This window comes from Salvelinus alpinus, chromosome 19 (assembly GCF_045679555.1).
Source record: "Salvelinus alpinus chromosome 19, SLU_Salpinus.1, whole genome shotgun sequence".
In the NCBI taxonomy this organism is placed as follows: domain Eukaryota; kingdom Metazoa; phylum Chordata; class Actinopteri; order Salmoniformes; family Salmonidae; genus Salvelinus; species Salvelinus alpinus.
The window spans coordinates 15,555,216-15,567,478 of record NC_092104.1 but is presented as its reverse complement, the minus strand read 5'-3'; the positions used below and the strand labels follow the sequence as shown (position 1 = coordinate 15,567,478).

The following is a 12,263-nucleotide window of genomic DNA, read 5'->3' as shown; positions in this document are numbered from 1 at the left end:
AGGGAAAGAAGACAGAGCAAAGTACAGAGTGATCCTTGATGAAATTTTGCTCCAGAGCGCTCAGGACCTCAGACTGGGGCGAAGGTTCACCTTCCAACAGGACAATAATTCTATGCAAACAGCCAAGATAAGGCAGGAGTGGTTTTGGGACAAGTCAATGTCCTTGAGTGGCCCAGCCAGAGCCCGGACTTGAACCCGATCGAACATCTCTGGAGACCTGAAAATAGCTGTGCAGCGACGCTCCCCATCCTACCTGACAGAGCTTGGGAGGTTCTGCAGAGAAAAATGGGAGAAACTCCCCAAATACAGGTGTGCCAAGCTTGTAGCGTCATACCCAAGACTCGAGGTTGTAATCGTTGCCAAAGGTGCTTCAACAAAGTACTTAGTAAAGCGTTTGAATACTTATGTAAATGTGATATTTCAGTTTAATAAATTTGCTAAAATGTCTAAATCTGATTTTTGCTTTGTCATTATGGGTTATTGTGTGTAGACTGATGAGTGGGAAAAAACTATTTAATGCATTTTAGAATAAGGCTGGAACGTAACAAACTGGAAAAAGTCAAGGGGTCTGAACACTTTCCGAATGCACAGTATATTCATTGTTTGTCAAAATTGTTCAAGCTCAGTAAATTTGGTTGAGAATCGTTGATGGACAGCAATATTCAAACATTATGAGTTTTTTAAGCAGATTTAAAGTCAGCACGGAGACTGGACCATTCAGGATCACTCAACACCACTTGCAAAGCCATTCTGGTGTCTTTAGAATTCAAATGTGGGTAATTGTGCCACAGAAAAATGTAATTCTATACCAGGGTTTTCAGAAGACAGAGGGAAAACCTGCCTCAATCTTTTTACCTGGGCTTTGCTCCTTTCATATTTATTACAATTTTTACAAACTCCCCAGTCCCTGCTGGTGACAAACATACCCATATTCATGGGTGCTGAGGGTGCTCCCAGGATAAAAAGTAAAACAAATCCACTAAATTAGATTACGCCTTCAAGTAGGGATTTATTACTCCTGTATGAGTGGGCAAAAATACTCCTAAACCACATCCACCCCCCTATGGCTATGACCATAAGATGATGCTGCCACCACTCCACATTACTGGCCTGAATAACAAAGATGATGCTGCCACCACTCCACATTACTGGCCTGAATAACAAAGATGATGCTGCCACCACTCCAAATTACTGGCCTGAATAACAAAGTGAAAGGAAAGAAGCCTGTTAAAAAAACTCTAAATTCATCCATTCAGTTCACAAGGACATTGAGTAATACTCAGTGGTGGAAAAAGTATCAAATTGTTATACTTGAGTAAAGATACCTTAATAGAAAATTGATAAGTGCGTGAATTGGACAATTTCTGTCGTGCTAAGCATTTGAAATGCACAAGTACTTTTCGGTGTCAGGGAAAATGTACAAAAAAAAAAAGGACATTTTCTTTAGGTAGTCAAAAATATAAATAGTAAAGTACAGATACCAAACAAAACTACTTAAGTAGTACTTTAAAGTATTTTTACTTAAGTACTTTACACCACAAGACATTACCTGTATGGCCTAAATGAAAAACTACAGGTTTTGGTCATATTTAAGTATTGTGGTAGAAGCATCATGTTATGGGTATGCTTGTCATCGGCAGGGAGTGGGGAGTTTGTCAGGATCAAAAGAAACGTGAAAGGAGCAAAGCCCAGGTAAAAAGTTAAACAAAAAACCCCGCCTCAGTCTTCTGAAAACCTAACCATGGGATAGTTTTATTTTTCAGCAAGACATTTACAAATATTTTTATACCAAAGACACACCAAAATGGCTTTCCATGAGGTGTTGAGTTTGAGTGGTCTAGTCTGTCCTGACTTAAATTGACTTGAAAATCAGAGACAAGGTTTGAATATTGCATCCATCAATGATTCCCAACCAAATTTACCAACCTTGAGCAATTTTGACCAGAACAAATGGACATATTTTGCCCTAAGAGTTGTGAAAAGTTGGAAGAATAATATTCAAAATGATTCACAGCTGTAATGTCTGCCAAAGGTGTTTCCACCAAGTATTAACTCTGGGGTGTGAAGACATATGTAATCAAGACATCTTCGCTTTTTGTATTAATTTATAACAAGTTTTAGTCTTTTCATTTTTAATATGGGGAGTAGGTTGTGTAGCTCTGTAGGAAAGAAACCAAATGTAATCCCTTTTTAGATGTAATTTTAAGGCAGCAAAATGTGAAGACCGTGCAAGGGATATGTCTACTCATGAGGCACTGTATGTATGAAGTCCCTGTCAATCATCAATGGACGTATTTATGTCCATGTTTAAAGACTATTGCTGCAAAATATATTTTCCCTCTGGGACAATTAAGTTGAAACAAGGGAAAACAAGGGGAAAGTAGGAAGAGGGGGAGCAAAGGTATGTTTGTTCTATACTGGCCACTTCTCAATGAGACAGCAGCCTTGGACCTCTGTTCTTTTCTCTCCTAACCATTCTTTGTGACTGAACACACTTTTCTATTCCTCTCTGTACAGATCTACAATGGCAGCTGTGACGCACTGACGCTACACTCTAGCCTTGGTTAGCAAGACGACAAGTTGGAAAAGCAGAAACAAACACTCCCCGACCAAGCAAAGGGAAGGTTGTCAAGTTATGTCAGTTGGATATAAGTAGAACCCACATCACCACAGTGAATAATACAAACTAAAACACACATTTCAGAAGATGTCTGTAAACGTTTTAATGAGTTCTGTTGGGGACAGGGGTAGAGAGGCAGGGAGGGATTTTAAGTCATTGTTCATCAAGGCCCAATGGACAATAAAGAGTCCCATTGTAATCTGTGTTTCCTCCAATGTCCACCACTATTCTGCTGCTCACATGTGCAGTGAAGAGCACAGGCAGCGTGAGTGGGTGACTGCGTATCCATTGGTGGTTAAGAGCACACACATTTTCAGTGAGTTGCAGTAGGGTTGTTCAGTTCGTTTACATTTTAGTCATTTAGCCGACACTCTTATCCAGAGCAACTTAGAGAAGCAATTAGGTTTAAGTGCCTTGCTCAAGGGTACAGACAGATTTTTCACCTAGTCGACTCAGGGATTTGAACCAGCAACCTTTCAGTTACTGGCCCAACACTCTTAACCGCTAGGTTACCTGCCGCCATAGCCCGTTCAGTGGTTAATGCGACACACATTTTTCCGTTCAGTGATGCACGTGTGTGATGTCACTGGAAGCGGCAGGGCTATGGCAGGTGGGACAGAGGATGTGATTGGGCATTGCTGTAGTGACAAGTGGGCGGGACTTCCTGTGTAGGCAGGGGCGGCACAGGAAGTGACCACAGGGCAGGCGATATGCTGATGGAGAGGTCGAGTAGACTGACAGAGAGCAGGAACAGGAACCACACCTGTTCTCACCTGGGAGAGAGAGAAAGGGAAGTGGGGAGAGAAGAGGGGGAAAGAGAGAAATAGGAAAAGCTAGAGGGTGAGAGAGAGGATGAAGGAGAGAAAGAGAATGCATGTTTTGAGCAGTACGTACACCATGAATGAGTCTCTGTTCATAGTTTGTATTTTGTTCTCCCTGACTGACCACTTAATACTCCAACAACAAACACTATTTTAAAAAGGCTCTATCAACAAACTACATTAATTACAGCAATGGGAAGGAAGTTTGTATGGCGAGTCGAGGAGGATGAAGTATAAAGACAGATGTTAACCTATCTCTGCAAACCTGGGGTCACTGTTGGTAATGGCAGACCCTGGCCGTGACCCCACTCTGAGGGTGTCTCAGGGAGAGTGGGCTATGCAAAAAACACATTTCCAATTCACACATGCGTATTAACAAACACTTGTACATGAGTGAAACAGGACAAATAATCACCCACCAAGTTATTATTGTACTGTAGGTGAACATAATAAAGACTAGAAAATACTTGGTACAGTGTAATGAGGCTGAAAGTCCTTGGACTGCCTTTGACAAAGTGTTTTTCTCCCGGATACCTAGGCAACATCGCACTACTTGACCGTCTAACTTGTTCAACCAATGACTAGTCAACTCAAGAAATTCCCCGTCATGCATTCATAATCCAAGGACGGGTACATTTTAGCCAAATTCAAACAGAGCCGCTAGAGGCCGTTCCTACCTGTTGGGGTGTCAGCAGGTGTGTCTGTGTGTTTGTGCTGGAGCTGGGGGGTTTGGGAGGGGTAGGAGGTAAAGGAGGGTCGACCCTGCAGGGCTGAGAGAAGGGCCTGGTCTAGACTGGCAGACAAACGCTGTTCTTGGTCTAGACTGGCAGACAAACGCTGTTCATAGTCTAGACTGGCAGACAAGCGTTGCTCATGGGAGCTACTGCTAGGAACTGTGGCTGGAACAAGAGGAATAACACAAACACTCATAAGTGACACACATTCAAACACTTGATACAGCCAACCCTAAACAAAGTCATTTTAACTAAACGCCAGAATGCAATGTTTTTGTTCTCACGCTTTTGACATTGTCTAATTTACCACTCACCTGAGGAGATAGTGGGGTTTGCATCTGTTCTTGGTCTTTTCAAGTCAGGAAGTAGCTCCTTGGAGTGACCAGCACTAGCAGAGGCTGCTTTGGGCCCGGTGGGCTCACCCTTTCCCTTAGAACGGATCAGAGTGGCCCAAACCTCAAGCTCTCTCTTTCTCCTTGTCCCCAAGTCTGGCCCTCCCTCCTGGGAACTCACTCTATCCACTGCCCCTTCTTTAGGAACAACTTTACCAGCGCACCGATCCTTCCCATTCCCATTCTTCGCCCTGTTGTTAAAAGCCCCAGTCCCCCTGTACTGCGTAAGCTGGCTCCTCTGTGTAATAACACTTTCTGCCCCTTTTTGGGTAGTCTGTGTGCGAGTCCCACTGTTTCGGCTAAGTGCCCCCTGGTGGTTGGCTGACTCTACAGCAGCAGCGGTGACAGCAGAGTCCCTACTCTCTCCAGTCCTCTGTGGAGGTATGAGTCTGGAGGGGTGCGGACTCTCCCCGTGGCCCTGCCTCCCAACCGCTCCCTCCCTGACCTCTAACCCTGTCTGGAGCAAGAAGCGGTCGATGCGGCTCTTCAGGTGGGGGTTGGGGAGGGCCTGTGACTCAGAGACGAAGGGGACACCGGTGAAGGGGTCGTTGGGGACACGACCCCAGGTAGCCTCCCTCCTCTGGTACTCCTCCAAAGTAGAGCTGTCCACAGACACTCCACTGGGCAGCAGCATGGGCAACAACATCACTTCCTGGGTCAGCGGGTCCAGGAACTCCTCAGGGACTTGCAGGAGGCTGGGGGTCAGAGAATAGAAAAGAGGAGAAAAATACATTAATATCCTCCCACAGATGACGGTTTTGCCTTTGGCTTTGTGAAAAAGAGTTGCAATTCATCTGCCTCATATATTGTGTTGAAAACAGTCAGTGTTTTATACACACTGTACCTAGTTGCTGTTGTCGTCTGTGACAGTGCCGGTGGTTGATTGACAGGTGAAGGCTGAGCTGATGCCAAGTGGCTGAGCCGTGGCACTGGTCTCAGGCTAGCGTTCTCATGCGTTATCCTCACCCTCTCCACCTCGTCCGGAGGGCAGCAGCGAGAAGGCAGCCCCCACACTGCCAGTGCCTTAAGCCCCATCGCGGAGGCACCCGCACCGTATGGCACCGTCACACGGAGCTGCTTCACAGAGCCTAGTGAGAGCGGGCCCCTGCTCCACAGCTCCTCTTGTCTACACCCCTCACGGGGTGCCGGGGGCAGGGAGGGGAAGGGAGGGCGCGGGCGGAAACAGGGATGGGAGAAACTGACGTGGGTCTCTTCTGTTAGTTCACAGCGTCCCACCAGGTGGAAAGCCCCCTGGCTGGTGTCTGTGTGGCTGTGCGTTTGGCCACGTTGGGTCCATTGCTGGCTCTTCTCCTGGCCTTGTAGACTATATTGTTGGGCCTGGAGGCTCCATTGGTGGCCTTTGAACTGGGCCTTGGCTTGGTCCCATTGCTGGCCCTTCTCTTGGCCTTGCTGGGCCTGGGTTTGGCCCTGCTCTAAGCTGTGATTGTGGGGGAGTGGGGGGTCAGAGCTGGTGCTGATCTCCAGCCTCTTGCAGGCCTGTCCTCGGTCCATGCCCCAGGGCCACAGCTCCACATCCACCCGACACACTTCCACCTGGAAGCCAAACTGCAGTGTCACCTAGAGTCAGACAAAGGAAGATTAGACAGAGATACCCACCATGACCACTTCTCTAGAAAGAGATGAAGAAGAATAGGACAGTGATGTCATAATACACATCTCTAAATATTCTACAGCGTCAGCTCACCTGTACAGGCGGCCGCAGGAAGTACTCCAGCTTAAAACCCCGCCTCCGGACTGCTGGGTCGGCCGATAGGAGGTTGGTGACGTCGTACCCATCTGCACATAGCTAGATGAGGGAGGGAAAAGAATAGGGGCAGAGTGAAGAACGTGAGAAGGAAGGAATGGAAGAGAGGAGGTTAGGGGAGAGAGGGAGGTAGGGTTGAAGAGAGAAGTATTTGATATTTTAATAGGATCCCCATTAGCTGTTGCGAAAGCCGCAGCTACTCTTCCTGGGTTCCACACAAAACATTAAACATGACATGAATGCAGAACATTAATAGACAAGAATAGCTCAAGAACAGAACTACATACATTTAAAAGCAGTGAAATGATGAGGGGGAGGAGTGAAGGAAGAGGCGACGGAAAGAGCAAAAAGGAGAGGTGGAGAGTGAAAGGAAAGAGGGGAGAGGTAAAGAGGGTGAAAAAGTGGAAGACTCATTCCCAGAAGAAGAATAACACCTAGCGAAGTGAGTATCAGACAACCTATAATATAAAGACCGGTACATAGCAAGGTCATCTGTGATTCAACCTCCCACATAGCACCCTGCTCCTCTCCTTCTCCTCTTCCCATCTGCCAACTCCATCATTCAACCCTTTCCTCCTCTTCTCATTCAAGCACACATCTCTCTCCCTTTCTCCTCCTCCTCTCCATAAAACCCAGAGGACAGAAAATGACCACAGTAGGTGAGAAGGACAGGGGGGTGTGATGAGACAAAGGGAAGATTGGCTTTGTGTTGTACTCCAGAGGAGGAAGAGGTAGAGTATGGAGTAGAGTATGAAGAAGAGGTAGAGTATGGAGTAGAGTATGAAGAAGAGGTAGAGTATGGAGTAGAGGATGAAGAAGAGGTAGAGTGTGGAGTAGAGGAAGAAGAGGTAGAGTGTGGAGTAGAGGAAGAAGGGGTAGAGTGTGGAGTAGAGGAAGAAGGGGTAGAGTGTGGAGTAGAGGAAGAAGAGGTAGAGTATGGAGTAGAGGAAGAAGAGGTAGAGTATGGAGTAGAGGAAGAAGAGGTAGAGTATGGAGTAAAGGAAGAAGAGGTAGAGTATGGAGTAGAGGAAGAAGAGGTAGAGTATGGAGTAGAGGAAGAAGAGGTAGAGTATGGAGTAGAGGAAGAAGCGGTAGAGTATGGAGTAGAGGAAGAAGCGGTAGAGTATGGAGTAGAGGAAGAAGCGGTAGAGTATGGAGTAGAGGAAGAAGCGGTAGAGTATGGAGTAGAGGAAGAAGCGGTAGAGTATGGAGTAGAGAAAGAAGGGGGAGAGTATGGAGTAGAGGAAGAAGCGGTAGAGTATGGAGTAGAGGAAGAAGCGGTAGAGTATGGAGTAGAGGAAGAAGCGGTAGAGTATGGAGTAGAGGAAGAAGCGGTAGAGTATGGAGTAGAGGAAGAAGAGGTAGAGTATGGAGTAGAGGAAGAAGCGGTAGAGTATGGAGTAGAGGAAGAAGCGGTAGAGTATGGAGTAGAGGAAGAAGAGGTAGAGTATGGAGTAGAGGAAGAAGAGGTAGAGTATGGAGTAGAGGAAGAAGAGGTAGAGTATGGAGTAGAGGAAGAAGAGGTAGAGTATGGAGTAGAGGAAGAAGAGGTAGAGTATGGAGTAGAGGAAGAAGAGGTAAAGTATGGAGTAGAGGAAGAAGAGGTAGAGTATGGAGAAGAGGAAGAAGAGGTAGAGTATGGAGTAGAGGAAGAAGAGGTAGAATATTAAGAAGAGGAAGAAGAGGTAGAGTATGGAGTAGAGGAAGAAGAGGTAGAGTATGGAGTAGAGGAAGAAGAGGTAGAGTATGAAGAAGAGGAAGAAGAGGTAGAGTATGGAGTAGAGGAAGAAGAGGTAGAGTATGGAGTAGAGGAAGAAGAGGTAGAGTATGAAGAAGAGGAAGAAGAGGTAGAGTATGAAGAGGAAGAAGAGGTAGAGTATGGAGAAGAGGAAGAAGAGGTAGAGTATGAAGAAGAGCTAGAGTATGGAGTAGGGGAAGAAGAGCTAGAGTATGGAGTAGGGGAAGAAGAGCTAGAGTATGGAGTAGGGGAAGAAGAGCTAGAGTATGGAGTAGGGGAAGAAGAGCTAGAGTATGGAGTAGAGGAAGAAGAGGTAGAGTATGGAGAAGATCAAGAAGAGGTAGAGTATGGAGAAGAGGAAGAAGAGGTAGAGTACGGTAGAGTATGAAGAAGAGGAAGAAGAGGTAGAGTATGGAGTAGAGGAAGAAGAGGTAGAGTATGGAGAAGAGGAAGAAAAGGTAGAGTATGAAGAAGAGGTAGAGTTTGGAGTAGAGGAAGAAGATGTAGAGTACGGTAGAGTATGAAGAAGAGGTAGAGTATGGAGAAGAGGAAGAAGATGTAGAAGAGGTAGAGTATGAAGAAGAGGTAGAGTATGGAGAAGAGGAAGAAGATGTAGAGTATGGAGTACAGGAAGAAGATGTAGAAGAGGTAGAGTATGAAGAAGAGGTAGAGTATGGAGAAGAGGAAGAAGAGGTAGAGTATGGAGTAGAGGAAGAAGATGTAGAGTATGGAGTAGAGGAAGAAGAGGTAGAGTATGGAGAAGAGGAAGAAAAGGTAGAGTATGGAGAAGAGGAAGAAGAGGTAGAGTATGGAGTAGAGGAAGAAGATGTAGAGTACGGTAGAGTATGGAGTAGAGGAAGAAGATGTAGAGTATGGAGAAGAGGAAGAAGATGTAGAGTACGGTAGAGTATGGAGTAGAGGAAGAAGATGTAGAGTATGGAGAAGAGGAAGAAGATGTAGAGTACGGTAGAGTATGGAGTAGAGGAAGAAGATGTAGAGTATGGAGAAGAGGAAGAAGAGGTAGAGGAAAGAGAGTATCTACATTTTTCCAATAAGAATGCTTATTTTAGATGTTCATTTAGAAGCATTTTCTCCCATTTGCTTTTACTGGGAATATAACCATTTGTTCAGATTGTTATACATTGAACCAACGTTAGTCAAGGATCTATGGAGGGACATGGGGGATAATGTCAGCTCTGGTCCTAGCCAAACCTCCACTTGAAGTTCAGTACGTACGCTTTTGGAGCCATATCCCGGGTTTGTCATCGCAGTGCAAGCATTATGGATGATGAGCATTTTGACTTGACAACAAGGTACTGAACTTCAAGTGGCGTTTTGGCTACTCCAGTCCATAAAACTCTAATTGTTTTGTACCTTGTCACACTGGATGGTGGTCTTGAAATGTGGTAGGCAGAGATTCACCACCATGGTCTCACACCTGCTGAAATAAGAAACTAAAATCAATGTTTTCAACTTCTACACATTAGTCTCCTACTCATGCTGTGGAATAGTCAAGTTATTCAGACAGCCAGAGCTTTTTTGGTGTGAACTCTTTGTTAAATTACCCCAGGTTAGTGTAGCATGCAGTCTAAACCAGGCATAGCAAAACAAGTGTCAACCCTACCAATCACGTGTGGATGTATGACAGAGATTATTCATAATCTATTCAATTCAATAGCCTAGATCTTTATTATCTTTATTATCCGCTAAGGACAACACAGCAAATAAACTGACAATGGAATAATAAGATCCGGGTGTTGTGAATCATTCACATGACAAAGTTCTATACAAGCAATCCTATAATTTGTGGAACGTTCCAACATGAATCTGTTCAAAACTTCTTAAACAACAAGGTTGCCAACAAACAACGCATACAAAGTTGTTTAGCAGCAGAATAAGATACCGGATAGGGAGTGGGCTATTTCATTAGGTTTTTCACTCACCACGTTTATTCTGAAAAATGTCTGTCCTCACTCTGGTAGCCTATGGACAAACATTAAGAATAAGCTACGTGGTGAGTTGATACCTATTCGGCAGCTAACTCAGTTAGCTAGGCTAATTTATCATGCTACTTTGTATGCGTTGTTTGTTGGCAACCTTGTACTTTACGAAGTTTTTGGAACAGATTCCTGTTGGAACGTTTCACAAATTATACCCACCCCCTACAGGCTGAACGACATTGCTTCTTTTCAGAATTGCAATAACACTTGACCTCTCTCCACTGTGAGCTGTCAGTTGACCTTGCCTTAGAACGGGTGAATTTGATTTAGTCTCACATCACAATAATAGTTAGCGTCAGGGGCTACTTCGGTAGTCTTTTGAGACATTGGGCAAGGGAGTCAAGAATACAGCCCAACGTCCCAAAAAACTCACGCAATTACTTGACTCAAGACAAGAAAACAATCTCATGGGAAGCAATGTGTGATGGTACCATAATGTTAGTAGACCCCGCCGTACTAACGTTACTATGGATGACTAACGACGGCGTTAACATTACATCCCATCAATCCAAAGAAGGATGACACACTACATTATAATAGAACACAAAGAAACATGCCATGGCTTTCAGTCGAGAAAGCAATATATATATATAATACAATTGCATTCAGTAGCCTAAAGTAGCTATCTGGAGTTCAATCTAGTCATGTTCAGTTAGCCTAGCTATTCCTCCACCACACAGATTAGTTAGCATATAGCTAACTTACGTTACATTGAGCCATAGCTAACGCGTTAGCCTTCGTACACAGTACAGTTACCATGTTTTATTCCACACACAAACTGCTGACTTATGACAGTATTCTGTACCTTATTTTGGCCATCTCATCGCTAAAGCTAGCTAGCTAACGTTAGCTAGTACTTCATTGGTTACTTCCTAGCCGAGACCCGACGACAGGGTAATCTAGTATGGCTAATTGCTTCATTGCTAGCTAACTAACGCTAGCTAGTTTTTGTTTACTGAACCCAGTCTAATTTCTTGCAGAAAGTTGACCAGTAAGCTACCGGAGCTCACCGTGTTTCCTAATGTTCTTGTAGACCAGCTCACACGAACTGTCTGGAAGAAATTCAAACGATGCAATCACTGGAACTTTTCTCTGGTTGGACCACTTTACATTTAGCCAAAACACTGGCTAGCTAATGGAAGGAAAGAGAGAAGGGACATATTACGGCGTCAACTATTTTCGCGATTGCCTGTATGGTGTGACCGAGATCCCCTGCTGCGTTCTCAAAAATCGTCTCTGGCACTATGATGCCAAAAGCATGTAGGTCTACAATGTAAAATCGGTTCCTTCAGCTTTTCTGCAATGAATGAAAGTATTTTCCTACATTGTAAATGGTTAATAGTTTCCATGTGGCAACAGAAGATTAAATCAGAAATGCAGCAGTGGCTTGGCAGATTTATTAAGCAGGGTGCAACTGCAGCCCGCAATTCTGGGCGTTCCTGCATGTGGGCATTCATGCATCTGCAGGAACCTCTCATTATACTTCTATTGGTCCATTTTTAAGCTATGACTCCAGTATGTAGCCAGGAGACAGAGCTGCTCCAGTACAGTAGTATCTGCTGCTCGTGTCAGAAAGACAGTGAGGCAACGGGAACTGGAGTGAGAGTTCAGATCTAGGACTAATGCCACAGGGAGAAAGACAGAGATGGAGTTACGCCAGGATGTCATTGGGCCGCAAGCAAAGTTGGGAGAAGAGGAATATCGGTATTTCTGAGGAGGAATGGAGGGGGAAAATTTGTAAGAAGAGGTTGATTTGAATTTGAGGAAGATGGCAATAAAAATGTAGATGCAGTGTCGAAGAAGATTGGTGTCAAGCGCAAACAGAGTGAGCCGTGCGCCAGCCCGAGTTCTGGAAGTGAAATGGAAGTGAACGAGGACGATTTAAATGAGGTGGAAGGTGTGGTGAAAAGCTCGGAGGCCTGAACATGGCATCGATGGACATGATAAAGAAGATTCTGATCCAGTAGGAGTGACATTTTTGGAGAAAGTGGATCCTAGCCTTTTGGTGGATCCATTTGTGGTTTCAGAGTGGGTGGAAAAGGAGTTGGGTGCAGTTGAATCAGTAAATAGGGAAGCTGCAGTGGACTTGTGATATTTGTTTGTGTTTCTTCTGATCAGAGGAAGCGGGCGCTCCATCTCATGCAACTTGGGTCAAGATCTGTTTCTTGCACCATTGAAAGGAATGATTTCTGT

General features: G+C 44.8%; 1 protein-coding gene across 4 annotated transcripts; it reads right to left on the bottom strand.

Annotated features, from left to right (window-relative positions):
- Positions 1–2,698: 2,698 nt before the first annotated feature.
- ubox5 (U-box domain containing 5) lies at positions 2,699–11,208 on the bottom strand. Of its 4 annotated transcripts, none has more exons than XM_071352414.1 (7): positions 11,081–11,208; positions 9,445–9,511; positions 6,273–6,374; positions 5,412–6,145; positions 4,490–5,262; positions 4,119–4,340; positions 2,699–3,453 (listed from the first exon to the last, which is right to left on the bottom strand). In XM_071352414.1, the coding sequence occupies exons 2-7, from the start codon at positions 9,496–9,498 to the stop codon at positions 3,182–3,184; spliced, it is 2,157 nt and encodes a 718-aa protein (XP_071208515.1). In that variant the 5' UTR covers positions 9,499–9,511; positions 11,081–11,208; the 3' UTR covers positions 2,699–3,181. The 4 variants fall into 4 exon arrangements, with proteins under 4 accessions (XP_071208515.1, XP_071208514.1, XP_071208517.1 ...); XM_071352413.1 differs by having other exon boundaries at positions 9,445–9,508; positions 11,081–11,205; XM_071352416.1 differs by lacking the exon at positions 11,081–11,208 and adding an exon at positions 10,876–10,992 and having other exon boundaries at positions 2,699–3,393.
- Between the last annotated feature and the right edge of the window lie 1,055 nt (positions 11,209–12,263).

Excerpts from the sequence above, each read along its gene's own strand:
- ubox5 (XM_071352412.1), bottom strand. Across the intron at positions 5,263-5,411 it reads CAGACGACAACAGCAACTAG|CCTCCTGCAAGTCCCTGAGG; the intron begins GTACAGTGTGTA and ends TCTGACCCCCAG. Across the intron at positions 3,454-4,118 it reads ACCTGCTGACACCCCAACAG|CTTTTCCTATTTCTCTCTTT; the intron begins GTAGGAACGGCC and ends CTCACCCTCTAG.